Source organism: Chiloscyllium punctatum, chromosome 44, assembly GCF_047496795.1.
Source record: "Chiloscyllium punctatum isolate Juve2018m chromosome 44, sChiPun1.3, whole genome shotgun sequence".
Classification (NCBI taxonomy): Eukaryota; Metazoa; Chordata; class Chondrichthyes; order Orectolobiformes; family Hemiscylliidae; genus Chiloscyllium; species Chiloscyllium punctatum.
In genome coordinates, this window is record NC_092782.1 from 37702290 (window position 1) to 37717690 (window position 15401).

The 15401-nt window shown below is 40.2% G+C and overlaps 1 protein-coding gene across 18 annotated transcripts in view; it reads left to right on the plus strand.

The window, feature by feature from the left end:
• The window catches only part of magi2a (membrane associated guanylate kinase, WW and PDZ domain containing 2a), a 685460-nt gene that overhangs the window by 656835 nt on the left and 13224 nt on the right, over positions 1-15401 (plus strand). For all 18 annotated transcript variants that reach the window (XM_072562648.1, XM_072562647.1, XM_072562643.1 and 15 more), the window contains one exon: positions 15189-15327. In XM_072562648.1, coding sequence (XP_072418749.1) covers positions 15189-15327 — 139 coding nt within the window. The remainder of the gene's footprint in view (positions 1-15188; positions 15328-15401) is intronic.

A 15401-nucleotide genomic window follows, 5' to 3' on the forward strand; every position in this document is an offset into this window, starting at 1 on the left:
TGGAAATCAAGCCCCACTATCTCCAGCGTCATCACAAAAATTAAAGGTTTTGACAAGTACGCAGAATTCCCTAAATTGTCTGATTTTCAGATCTAGCTTAATGGGAAACACGGACCAGATTACAAGAACCTGGCTATTAATTACAAATAAATAGATTTGAACTTTTAATTAAATAATTATGAGCCAACAACCTATAATTCTACGAGTTAAAAATTTAAACGCCCCCTCCACACCCACATGCAGACTGACACAGATGGGGTAAAACAAAACAACAAGGATGTTCTTGGCAGCAGGAAAGACTGGGAAGACAGTGCACTAGTCGCTGTCCAAGATTTACTGAGGTGATTCCTATGCTTCTTGGTTTACCCTCTCCAGATGCTTTCACCTGGCCCAGGGTGGCTGGTTCCCATTCAACATTATGTCACTTATCAATTAAAAGTCTCAGCTTACTGCAACTGGAAAGGGGAAACAAAGTGGTTATCTTCAGGTTTGAGATGCTTTTTACTACAAAGCAAAAACAGTTTATTCTCCTCTTGAGGTCCAATGACCTCTTCCAAAATATTCACAAAACCAAGCTGTTCAGCCACTGAGAGCCAATCACATAGTTGTTGGCAAGCAGATAATTCTAATTGATAACTGTTCACTTGTCTACAGACAAATCACTACTTGGTGCTAGCCAAATTTTCATTTCATATCCTTTGGCTGCAGCTTATCTGCAAAGTAGACATCGCTAATTGTTTGAACAGCCCAATTTACAATGAGTGTCAGGTTGTTTGTCTTTAAAAAGTGTAGCAATCCTTCAAGAATCCTTGGTTTTTAAAATAGTTTTGTTCTCATTTCAATCAACAATTAAAAATACAGGAAAGAAAACGGCATTTACGATACCCATTAAGCATGGCAGAAAATGTTAGGGTTTGTCTATTCCAGTTTGTAAATGCAATGGGTCTTAATTGCTACCAACCTATCTATGTGGCATTAAAAATGAAGAACAAAGAAAACTTACAGCCCAGGAACAGGCCCTTCGGCCCTCCAAGCTTGAGCCAATCCAAATCCACTGTCTAAACCTATTGCCCAATTCTTAAGCATCTGTATTTCTCTGCTCCCCAACTCGTCATGCATCTGTCCAGATGCACCTTAAATGAATCTACTTTGGCTGCCCCTACTACGTCTGCTGACAACACGCTCCAGACATGTACCAAAGTACTTTCCACATGTATCCCCCTTAAAGTTTTCACCTCTCACCTTGAACACATGACCTCTCATTATTGAATCCCTCACCCTGGGAAAAAGCTTGTCTCTATCTACCCTGTCGATACCCTTCATGATTTTGACCTCAATCAGGTCCCCCTCAATCTCCTTTTTTCTAATGAAAACAATCCTAACCTACTCAACCTCTCTTCATAGCTAGCACCTTCCATACCAGGCAACATCCTCATAAACCTTCACTGCACCCTCTCCAAAGTGTCCACATCTTTTTAGTAGTGTGGTAACCAGAACTGTACACATTATTTTAAATACGGCCAAAGTAAAGTCTTGTACAATTTTAACATGGCCTGCCAGATCTTATGTTCAATACCCCATCCGATGAAGGCAAGCATAGCATATGCCTTCTTGGCCACTCTATCCACCTGTGCAGCCACCTTAAGGGTATAGTGGACCTGAACTCCCAGATCTCCCTGCTCATCAACTTTTCCCAAGGCTCTTCCATTTACAGTATAGTTTGCTCTAGAATTAGACTTGCCAGAATGCATCATCTCACATTTGCCTGGATTGAACTCCATCTGCCCCTTCTCCGCCCAACTCTCCAGTCTATCCATATTCTCCTGTATTCTTTGATAGTCCCCTATGCATTCTGCTACACCACCAATCTTTGTGTCATCTGCAAACCTACTGATCAGACCAACAATGCCCTCTTCCAGATCACTTATGTACATCACAAACAACAGTGGCCCCAGCACTGATCCCTGTGGAACACCACTGGTCACCTTTCTCCATTTTGAGAAACTCCCTTCAACTACTGCTCTCTGTCTCCTGTTGCTCAACTAGTTCCTCATCTACCTAGCTAGAACACCCTGCACACCATGTGACTTCACTTTCTCCATTAGTTTATCATGGGGAACCTGATCAAATGCCTTACTAAAGTCCATATAGCCCTTCTTTCATCTATCAACTTGGTCACTTCCTCAAAAAACTCTATTAAGTTGGTAAGGCATGATCTCCCCCACACAAAACCATGTTCTCTATCACTGATAAGCCCATTCTTTTCAAAATATAAAAAGATTTTATCCCTCAGTACATTCTCCAGCAACTTTCCCACCACTAGTCTATAGTTACCCGAAATACCCCTACTCCCCTTGTATAGGACTAACAACATGAGCAGCCCTCGAGTCCTCTGGCACCTCACCTGTAGTTAAGGATGCTACAAAGATATCTGTCATGACCCCAGCTATTTTCTCTCGCCTCCCTCAGCAACCTGGGATAGATCCATCCGGCCCTGGGGATTTGTCCACCTTAATATCTATTAGCCTACCCAACACATCTTCCCTCCTTTTGTCAACGTGATCCAGGTAATCAAACTTCTATCTCTAATCTCAACATTCATCATGTCCCTCTCCTCAGTGATGCAAAGTAATCATTGAGAATCTCACCCATTTTCTCAGGCTCGACACACAGCCTTCCTTGCTTATCCTTTAGTGGAACAACCCTTTCTCTAATTACCCTTTTGTTTCTTATATAAGAGTAAAAGGCCTTGGGATTCTCTTTAACTCTGCTCACTAAAGTTATTTCATGACCCCTTTTAGCCTTCTTGATTCCCCGTTTAAGGTTGGTCCTACTTTCCCAATATTCCTCCAAGGCCCGTTCTGTTCTTAGCTGCCTAAACCTGATGTATGCTTCCCTTTTCCTCTTGGCTAGTCGCACAATGTCTCCTGTCATCCATGGTTCACGAACCTTGCCTTTCCTATTCCTTGTTTTCAAAGGAACATGCCTATCCTGCACTATTGTCAACCTATCTTTGAAAGCCTCCCACATATCAAATGTAGATTTTCCTTCACATAGCTACTCCCAGTCCACGTCTCCAAGCTCCTGCCAAATTTTGATATAATTGGCCTTGGCCCAGTTTAGTACTTTTCCTTAAGGGCCACTCTCATCTTTGTCTACGAGTATTCTAAAACTTACAGAATTGTGGTCACTATTCCCAAAGAAACCCCCACTGCAATTTCTACCAACTGGCCTGGCTCATTCCCCAACACCATGTCCCATATGGCCCCTTCCCTCATCGGACTATTGACATACTGCTCTAGAAAACTTTCCTGGATACTTCTTACAAATTTTGCCCCATCCAGACCTCTGGCACTAAGTGTATCTCAGTCAATGTTGGGAAAATTAAAATCTCCCATCACCACCACCCTGTTGCCTCACCATCTTTGCATAATCTGTGTACCTTTTTTCTCGTCTACCTCATGCTCACTTTTGGGAGGCCTGTAATACAGCCCCAACAATGTAACTGCACCCTCTTTATTTCTCAGCTCTAACCATAATGCCTCACTGTTCAAGCCCTCCATAGTGTCCTCCTTTAGCACAGCCGTGACATCATCCCTGACCAGCAATGCAACTCCTCCCCCCCCCCCCCCTTTTACTTCCCTCCCTGCCCTGTCTGAAGCATCTATATCCTGGAACATTTAGTTGCCAATCATGTCCTTCCGTCAACCAAGTCTCTGTGATTGCAATAGCGTCATACTCCCAGGCACCAATCCAAGCCCTAAGTTCATCTGCCTTACACACTATACTCCTTGCATTAAAGTAGATGCACTTCAGACCGCCAGTTCTTTTGCATTCATCTGCTCTCTTGTAAAAGATCTTAAAATGATCTTTTACAAGAGTAATTTTCATTATTTTAGATTTTAATTATCTCTTTCTCAATTGCATCTTTCTTTCCCACACTTTATGTACAAGTATTCTCTCACTTCCTGGTTCAAGAGATACACAGCTGTTTGTCCCAGGCTAAATTCCTTGTTAACAGTGTTGTGGTTTTATGAACTTCGATCATCACAGGTTGAAGTGAAAAATCCCATTGAAAGTCTGTGAACAAGGGTGTAATGAGTGCCCTTTGCCCAACTTGTAGATCATAAATGAACAATATGTTGAAAATTTGCATCTTTAAATTACACCCTTGTTCATCTTCATAATCTTCCATGGCATTATTCAAAGTAAGTCATTTCATACAGTACGTTATAATGACAGCATTGTTTTACTCTACTTAATTGTTGCTAAAATACAAACTATTGTTATTAAATAGTATTGAAAATTAGGCTTCCAAATTGTATGAGGTTGAAAACGTAAAAACATGATTCCTACAGATGAGGAATTACTTCACATTTCAGGGGAAATACAGGATTCTTCCCGGAAATCGTGTTTAAATAGAGGTCAAGAGTAGAGGCAGGTCTTAGCTGAAGTGGGAGCTGCTTGTTGGTTCAGATTTTAAAAATAGTCTCAGAGAAGGATTCAGAGCTTCATTCTGAAAGCTGTTCAAAAGCTAAAGGTTTCAGCAATGTGACAGGGTTCCATTCAACATAACGAGGTAGTTTTGATGTCTCTCGTCAAAACCATTGTGTGTTGTAAAAGGTAACTATGGGGCTGCTACACAACCCTAGCTGTAATCCATTTCAGTCTTGTTCTTCGTTTAGAACTGCTTAGTTGCTCCTTTGTCTAGGTTTGACTAAAATGTTCATACAAATGGGAGTTGCAAATATCCTCAGAGATGAGTTAGCTTTTGTCTTAGTAGTTGTTTGAAATTTCTAGAAACAACCACTGCACAATTCTGTGTTTGATAACAGCCATTTTAAATCCAGCAAGAGTCCATTTTAAAAGTTAAAGGAAGGCATTACTTTCAAAATATAAAAAACTAGGGTCTCTCTTCATGTCTTGGTGAGCATAATACCAGAGACTGCCCTAGTTGCAAAAGCTTAGCTCTAAATGTCCTTGATCAAGTCTCACTAAGCAAAATTTGCATTATCTTTTGAATTTTGTAGTAAAGTGCAACAATTACAATGTCCTTTTCACACAAACTGTGTATATAAGTGGTTGTTAATGTAGCAATTGGTGCAGTCATGATTGTCCAGCAATTGCTGCCCAATCATAGGATCACATCTTAATGGAGGGCATTTTGGGCTTTGTAATCGTAGAGTTGTTGAATACAGACTGTGTCGAGAGTGTGGTGCTGGAAAAGCACAGCAGGTCAGGCAGCATCCGAGGAGCAGGAGAATCAACATTTTGGGCATAAGCCCTTCATCAGGAATGAGGCTTGTGAGCCAAGGGGGTAGAGAGCTAAATGGGATGGGGGTGGGGCAGGGGGGCGGGGGGAAGGTAGCTGAGAATGCAATAGACAGATGAAGGTGTGGGTAATGGTGAGAGGTCAGAGAGGTGGGTGGAACGGATACCTCTCTGACCTCTCACCATTACCCCCACCTTCATCTATCTATTGCATTCTCAGCTACCTTACCCACCCACCCCGCCCCACCCCCATCCCATTTAGCTCTCTACCCCTTGGCTCACAAGCCTCATTCCTGATGAAGGGCTTATGCCCAAAACATTGATTCTCCTGGTCCTCAGATGCTGTCTGACCTGTTGTGCTTTTCCAGCACCACACTCTCGACTCTGATCTCCAATCCTCACTTTCTCCTAATTGAATAGAGATTGTGATCAAGCAACATTTTTTCCTGTAGTATGAATTGTTGTGATCGCTTGAATTTCGTATTCTTGCATTTGCTCTGATACTGTGGTATAATGAGCTTTTTCAATATCAATATTCAGTCAAAGAAAAAGGGGAAAATGGCAAAAAAGAAGCCATTATTCTACTGTCCAACTCATTCAGGTTCCCTTGCGGATATGAGCTAACACAAGTCACAATTTAGCAAACATTTAAACTAAATTAACAATTCCATTCAGAGGACAGAAGAATTGTTGAAATGGAAAATTGAAAATTCATTAAGGGCAATTGACTTGAAACTGAGATTGTAAACAAAGATGGCATTATACAAGACCCAATTACTTTTAATGGTACACTGATTAATTTTATTAATCTGTCTACTTTGATCACACCAATTTTTCATTTGACAGCTTGTAATTCTTTATTTTAGGAATTAAATGTGTTCCTTCCTTGTGTTTTCACAAAAATTGGAAAATGTTTATAAAACAACTATTTTGAACAAATTGAAATTTGGCTTGGAGACTGTTTTTATGCCTCTACAAGCACCCCATTTAGAATAGTGCAATATGCTACAAGGATGTGCAGGCTGATATGAATGATTCTTCCATGGCCGTTACCATCTTATAGACTGGTTGGTCCAACATAGTATCAGGACTCTCTCAACACATGATGACTGACATCCACATCCATACCTACTATGTTCAAAGATTTCACTGATTTTCACTCTAGATCCATTCTCAATTTAAGGTGGAGTTTGAACACTTCTCGTTCTGACTCAGAAGCAGCAATGCTACCAGGATGCCATAAGGAGTCATAGAACTCTACAACATGGAAACAGACCCTTCCGTCCAACTTATCCATGCCAACCAGACATCCTAAATAAATCAAATCCCATTTGCCAGCATTTGGCCTATATCCCTCGAAACCTTTCCTACTCATTTTCCCATTCAGATGTCTTTTTAATGTTGTAATTGTACCAGCCTCCACTACTTCCTCTGGCTGCTCATTCCATACATGTATCACCCTCTATGTGAAGAAGTTGCCCCTTGGGTCCTTTTTAGAATCTTGTCCTTCCCACTTTAAACCTTTGCCCTTTAGTTTTGGACTCCACCACCCTGGGGAAATGGCCATGTCTATTTATTCTGTTCATGCCCCTCATGACTTTACAAACTTCTATAATGTCACCCCTTAGCCTCCAATACTCCATGGAAAATAGCCCCAGCCTATTCAGCCTCTCCTCTTGGCTCAAACCCTCCAATTCTAGCAACATCCTTGTAAATCTTTTCTGAACCTTTTCAGGTTTCACAACATCTTTCCTGTAGCAGGGAGACTAGAATTACACAAGGTATTCCAAAAGTGGCCTATCCAACATCCTGTACAGCTGCAACATGACCTCCCAACTTCTATAATCAATGGACTGACCAATAAAGGCAGGCATACCAAATGCCTTCTTCATTATCCTGTCTACCAATGACTCTACTTTCAAGGAACTATGAACCTACACTTCAAGGTCTGTTTATTCAGCAACATTCCTCAGAACCTTACCATTAAGTGTATAAGTCATGCCCTGAGTTGCTTTTCCAAAATACAGCACCTCGCATTTATCTAAATTAAACTCCATCTGCCACTCTTTAGCCTACTGGCCCATCTGATCAAGATCCCGCTGTATTGTGAATTAACACCTTCGCAGTCCATGACACTTCCAATTTTGGTGTCATCTGCAAATGTACTAACCATACCTCCTATGTTCACATCCAAATCATTTATATAAATGACAAAATGCGGTGGTCCCATCACCAGTCCTTGGAGCACACCATTGGTCACAGGCCTCCAGTCTGAAAAGTAACCCTCTACCACCACCCTCAAAGGTCTTCTACCTTTGAGCCAGTTCTGTATCTAGTGGCTGGTTCTCCCTGTATTCCTTGTGATCTAACTTTACTAACAAGTCTATGTTGTGGAACCTTGTTAAATGCCTTACTGAAGTCCATAAACGTCACGTCCATCACTCTATCCCCATCAATCCTCTTCATTACTTCCTCAAAAAACTCAATCAAATTAGTGAGACACAGTCTTCCATGCACAAAGCATGATGACTATCCCTAGTCAGTCTTTGCCTTTCCAAGTACATGTATATCCTGTCTCTGAGGATTCCTTCCAACAATCTGCTCACTGGTCTACAGTTCCCTAGCTTTTCCTTACCACCTTTCTTAAATGGTAGCACCACCTTTTTGCCATCTGATTTCCCTCTGAAGTATCCTCCTCCTGCCTATATACTCTTCTAGGGATTCACTTGATAGCTGTTGTCTATACCTCACATATGCTTTCTTCTTTGTTCATTCCTACAAGCGATGTACAAAAGTAACAGTTTATTCTGCTATTTACATCATTTTGACTTTACATTGATTGAATCAAAACTCCTGTTGTTTAATCCAACATTCATTGGAAGAGATTTGGGATTGCCAAGTATAATAAATAATATGTTCAATTAGTAAAGAGGCCATGCGATCATACATGTTAATCTGTCAAATTCAGTCAGCCAAATGAAAATTTAAAAGAAAAAGTCAGTAGTACATTGTTACATAAATTTATTTATATTTAATAGCTCTACTATAACACATCAACTCCCTGTCTCTCTTTTAATTATTTATTCAATCTGCCAATGAAGGGACCATTTTATGTAATTTCCGATGGATAAAAACAATAACAGTGGTTCTTGCAGTTGATCAATATAAAGAATACTAACTATTCTGTATATTCAACGTGTTCTTTTGTACTAAATTGGATTTTAGATTATAAGCTACATTGTGACAGTTTATCCTTGAAGTAGTTCTAACACAACAACCTATCCAATTAAAAATTATAATAGAGCCCTGAGTACCCCACACACAGTTCTTTTAGGTCAGATCCTGACCTTATTCTCCAAGTTTGAATCAGTTACAGGATAGAAATGGTTGATTAAATACAGATATATATATAAATTAATTCTAGTTCAGCATGCTCAATTCCAGAGATAGCTCCTCAGCAAGTCAAAATGAATCATGTAAGTTGTTCCTGGTAATACCTGAAATATGGAGACAGTGAGGTCTGCAGATGCTGGAAATCAGAATTGAGAGTGTGTTGCTAGGAAAGCACAGCAATTCAGGCAGCATCCGAGGAGCAGGAAAATCGACATTTCGGGCAGAAGCCCTTCATCAGGAAATGGTGGGCCTGATGAAGGGCTCCGGCCCAAAGTGTCGATTTTCCTGCTGCTCGGATGCTGCCTGGCCTGCTTTTCCAGTGCAGCACTCTCAATATTTGAAATATACTGACAGACATTCCTGTTTGCTGCAAACTTGTCACTTCAATTATCCTGATGTTATTTCTTTTAATCCCTATTACAGCTTAATAGTCAGAGCGAACACTGAGAATAAGAAATTTCCAATATAAGACCTGTTGTACTTGACAGAATACCCTATACAGCCATAGAGATGTACAGCATGGAAACAGACCCTTCGGTCCAACTCGTCCATGCCAACCAGATATCCCAACCCAATCTAGTCCCACCTGCCAGCAGCCGGCCCATATCCCTCCAAACCGTTCCTATTCATATACCCATCCAGATGCCTTTTAAATGTTGCAATTATACTAGCCTCCACCACTTCCTCTGACACCACTTCCATTCCACACACACACCACCCTCTGTGTCAAAAAGTTGCCCCTTAGGTCTCTTTTATATTTTTCCCCTCTCACCCTAAACTTATGTCCTCTAGTTCTGGAGTCTCCCACCCCAGGGAAAAAAACCTTGTCTATTTACCTATCCATGCCACTCATGATTTTATAAGGTCACCCCTCAGCCTCCGATGCTCCAGGGAAAACAGCCCCATTATCACAAAATAATCAGAGCTGAGAAAGGTGATTTTGGCCATATTAATTCTGTGGCGGTAGCTTAGTTAATAGCTTTCTCGCATCTGAGTCAGAAAATTGTGTGTCCAAATTCCACTGAAACACAAATTTTGATTGTGACATCAGACCATACTAATGGAATGCTGCACTGTCAGAGGTGTTTTACTTTTGGATAAAATATTAAACTGAGGCCATGTCTGCCCCTTTCGATGAATAGGATAAATCCCATGAGACTATTTCAAAGGAGAGCATGGGAGATCGTCCTGGTGTCCTGAGCAACATTTATCCCTTTATAAACACTATTAAAACATACAAGCTGGTTGGTATTACATTACTGTTCGAGCCCATCCTGTTACTTTAAACACCAGAGTAACTCAAATGCATTTCAACCATACAGGATAATTAATGAGCCACCACATTTCACAGAATAGTTTGTGTGCTCAAATATGTAAAACTTCACAATTCCAGTTATGAGTACAGCTCTCTGTTCTTATACTAATTCTGCCTTTAATTTCTATATTCACTGCTAAATTATAGTACAACATGGAGCTGGCAAAATGCATTAAGCTCTTATTTTTTTCTAATATTCTCTTACGTACACTGTAATGTAATCTTAAACACTCAGGTAAAATTGGAAACACAAATACATAAATACAAATGACCAACTTATCTTCAAAACCGTCAGAGACATGGATGAGTGAATTTCACACATTCATCAGCCTTTTCTCAGTGAAAAGTCCTTATGATAGGCCCACTTTAATGTATTCATGCTCAACAGAAAATTATTTAGCATATCATCTGGTGATCCTATATGCAGACTTGGATGTTGAAGTATTTGAACCCTAATTTCCACAAGTATGACATTACTGTGGGCTTCCATTACAAATGTGATTACACTTCAAAAGTATTTTATCTACAAGATACATGTTGATGAACTGAAATTTTCAAAGGTACTCTTGATGTGTAAGTGCATGGCTGAAGCATTTGTGTAGTAACTAGTCAGATTAATCAGCCAACAAATACTACCAGTGCTTCGTTATATTAAAACCATAAGACATAGGAGCATTTGGCTCCTCAAGTCTGCCCAACCATTCAATCATAGTGAATATGTTTCTCAACCCCACACTCCCATTTTCTCCCTGTAATCTTGATCCCCTTGACAATCAATCCATCTCTGTCTTAAATATACCCAATGTCCTGGTCTCCACAGTCTTCTATGGCAATGAATTCCATCGATTCGATCCTCTCTGGCTGCAGAAGTTTCTCCTCATCTCTGGTCTAAAGGGTGTTTTCTTTACTATAATGCTATGCCCTCGAGTCCTAGTCTCTCCTACCAATGGAAACATCTTCCAAACGTCCACTCTATTCAGGCCATTCAGTATTCTGTCAGTTTCAATTAGATCCACCCCCCATCCTTCTAAACTCCATCAAGCACAGACCGAGTCCTCAAACGTTCCTCATGTGTTAAGTCTTTCATTCCTGGGATCACTCTTGTGAACCTCCTCTAGACCCACTCCAGGGTCAGTACATCCTTCCTGAGGTATGGGGCCCAGAATTGCACAAAATACTCTTAAATGTGGCCCAACCAGAGCCTTATAAAGCCTCAGAGTACATCCCTACTTTTATATTCTAGTATCTCTGGAAATAAATGCCAACGTTGCATTTGCTTTTCTATCTACCGGCTCAACCCACAAGATTACCTTACGAGAATCCTGGACCAGGATTCCCAAGTGCCTTTGCACTTCAGATTTCTGGAATTCCCTCCCCATTTAGAAAATAGTCTGAACCTCTATTCTTCCTACCAAGTGCATGACCTCACATTTTCCCATATCATATTCCATCAGCCGCTTCTTTGCCCGCTCTCCTAACTTGTTTAAATCCTTCTGCAGCCTCCCCACCACCTCAATACTACCTGCCCCTCCACTTATCTTTATATCATCTGCAAAGTTAGCCAGAAGGCCCTCAGTTCATTCACCTAGATCATTAATGTGTAAAATGAAAAGTTGTGGTCCTAATACTGACCCTTATGGAACACCACTAGTCACCGGCTGCCATCCTGAGTAGGACCCTTTTATCCCCACTCTCTGCTTTCTGTCAGACAGCCTATCCAAACGAGTACCTTGCCTCTAGCACCATAGGCTGTTATCTTATTCAGCAGCCTCCTGTGCAACATCTTGTCATAGGCCTTTTGGGAATCCAAGTAGATACCATACATTGGCTCTCCTTGGACTAATCTGCTCGTTACTTCCTCAAACAATTCTAACAGATTTGTCAAGCATGACCTCCCCTTGATGAAACCAAGTTGACTTTGCCCTATTTTGTCACATGCTTACAAGTATTCAGAAATCTCATCCTTCACAATGGACTCCAAAATCTTAGCCACGACTGAGGACAGGCTACTCGACTGTAATTTCTTGTCTTTTGCCTTACTTCCTTCTTAAACAGGGGAATTACATTAGTGATTTTCCAGTCCTCTAGGACCCTCCCTGACTCCAGTGATTCCTGAATCACCACTAACGCCTCCACTATATCTTCAGCTATCTCCTTCAGAGCTCTGGGGTGTAGTCAATCTGGTAAAGGCGATTTAACTACCAATGGACCTTTCAGTTTTTCTAGCACCTTCTCCTTGGTGATAGCTACCATACTTACCTCTGTCCCCCAATTCATTTGAATTTTTTGAATGTTCCTCATGTCTTCCACAGTGAAAACTGACACAAAGTACTTGTTCAGTTCCAGTGCCATTTCTTCTTTCCCCATTACCACTTCTCCAGCATCATTTTCCAGCAGTTCAATGCCCACTTTTGCCTCTCATTTGCCCTTTATATATCAAAAGAAACTCTTACAATCTTCTGTTGTATTACTGGCTGCAGAAGAGTGTTAAGATATGAAAACAACAATAATCTGATGTTAAGCTCAAACCTTTAGGTGTTTGAAATATAAAATGAAAACTGGAAATGTTTCAAATGTCTAGCAGCAGCTAAGAGGAAAGAAATAGTTAATGAGCAGATTTTTCCCAGTCCCTAAATGATGTGGGCAAGGCCAAGTAAATTGGTAAAATATGGTGAGATCTGAAAAATGTGAATCTTGATGTGGGAGAAAATAATCTGATTTTCCACTCAAGGTTTTAATAAGGAGCAAGAGATAAGGCTCTCACAAGTGAGCAGTGAGAGGCCTATTTGCATGCATTGACCACCTAATCTCACCTCATTACAGAACAACCTCGATTATCCAAACAAGATGGGCGGGGAGTATTTTGTTCAAATAACTGATTGTTCGGATAATTGATCTGATCATAAGCAGGGGAAGCCATTCTGAACATAATAATGTAAAAAAAATGTTTACAGAGTTATTATTTCATTCAATCGATAAAATATGTACAAACACTGGATATTACTTAAATATTCATGATATTTTACAAATAAAATCACATTTCAGCGAGAGTTTGACTGACGTCTGTGAAATTTTTCGCTGACATTTTCCTCAGTTTTGTCCTGGTCCTCAACAGCAGCTGGCATCTTTCTGCTCGATGTCATCCAGCCGTTCAGACTAACCAAGTGTTGTCCTTCCCTCCTAAGCAACTGCTGAGCTCTTAGAGAGAGTGAGAGAGGCGCAAAATACCAGGGAACACGAGAGAGAGGGAAGATTCTTTCGCTGACTTCAGTTTCTGTCCTCCCATCAATTGTTTTTGGGGGGTAATGTTTTCCTTGTGTCATCTCCCGTCACATTTTCCTCCTGTTTATTTTCACATGTGCTAACTCACTATGATTTGCTCTCTCCCATCAAAAAAATGTTATATTAAATTTTCATGACAACTGAAAGATATTGATCTACTTTTTATTTGGGAAAAAAAGTTATCATGGGATAATGGGAGGAATAAGCAACAGAAATGAAAAGTGCAAGCACATTTTTTGACTTAACTGTCTGGAGAATGAGCTGAAGAAAAATATTGTTGGGTTTACAAAACAGAGCGAGTCAATGTTGAGAGGGAATCTTGCTATTGAGCACACAATTTGGGCTTGCACACATGTTATTCATGTGTGTTCACAGTCACCAACCTTTATCCTAAGGGAGAATAAGTATTAGAGAGCCTTTTTATGAAAAGGGTAAGACTTAACTCTAACGCCATGTCTCAAGTATATATTTGAAGTTAATTATCTATTAAAGCACACTTGCTTCTATATTCCTGTTCAAATTTACAAAATTATGCATTAAAGGGGTGAGGAATAGAATTTTCCTATTTCAATTGAAATGCATGTACCGGGACCTTGAGATCTTGTTCGGATAATCCAAAATTCAGATAATTGGTGTTTGGATAACCAAGGTTGTTCTGTATATGTAGCTTGCTATTTTACCCAAGCAGTGGAGAGAAACTAGATGGCAATAATTCTTGACATGAAAATCTGACTAAGTACCTGGCAGCTCCAGCTCAGTGCCATCTTGACCACAATTCCTCAACATTTCAGGGCACTCTCCATGGTCAGCGACCATCTTGATAAGTGTACTTTGGTACTTCATTGTTAAGGTGACCAGACATCTGGTTTTGCCTGGACAACTCCAGTTTTTCACTAAACATTCCAATAACCTGATTTTTTTAAATGTCTGTGTTTTCAACTCTACTAATTGCCTTTCCTTTAACTTGTCTCTCATGATCTAATCAATCATTGGTTGTTTATATCTGGAAAATCAATATTTTATTTAAAAGAGTAGATTCCTTTCAAATTTCAGATCATGAGCCTATGCCAAATGTCTTTAAAAGGCAGCTCATCTGAGGGGCTTAGTCCAAACAAAGGAAATGTTAAACCCACGGAAAGTCAAAAGAACGCACACAGGGATCAAGGAAGAGTAGAAAAGAGGGGGGTTGACTCATCATTTATATAATATTTGGCTCTGTTTGGATTTGAATTGATCTATCACTGGGAGTTTTGGGCTCGCACCAGAAACCTACAGTAATAGTGAGTGAGTAGGTGAAAACTGACTGAGGAGCTGGAGCTATGTCAATGAGAAGCAATGCACAGGGACCTGAGCTCTAATCCGGGTGCTCTGGGGTTACTCAGAATTTTATTTGCCCACCACTCCCCCCAAATTTGATGTTCCATTTGATGTTCTTTGCTGTGTATTTCTTCTGCATGTATGCATCTACTGATGTAAACTGCTGCAATGATCAAGAGGGATGTTACTGGCTTTTATCAAGAGATAAAGATTTGATAGGTGGAATTTCAGCAGAGGCTACCTATTTGCAGGCAAGAATTTTGGCTTTTCATTAAGTTGAAATTAGTTTCCTAAAACCTATTTGATCTTTAGTTAGTTTGCTATAATATTTGAAAGATTCCATGTTTTATTTATCAAGTGCATTGCTTTTTTTTGTCTTAGATGTCTTAATAGTTGCCAACCTTGGCTGACGATGTTCCAGCAGATGACATCACATAACTCTCTACCTTCAACAATCCCCTTCCCCCACCTGCTCTCATTTGTCACCACCATATCAATCATCATAGCCTCCCCTTCCCAGAACTTCCCATATATTCCAGTTTTGTTTCTTGAAAATCTGGTCACCTTATCTATTGTATCTTCACTTGATTTTTATTTTTATTCTTAATAGGTTGGGGATCATATCATTGAAATCAATGGAGAGAACACAAGAGAAATGACTCATGCCAGAGCAATCGACCTGATCAAATCTGGAGGGAAAAGAGTACGTCTCCTTCTTAAACGTGGGACAGGTCAAGTGCCCGAGTATGGTGGGTTTCATATTCTAGATCAGTTCATTTTCCATGTAGCCAATAAAGAATAAAGCAGTATTATAACAGTCTTT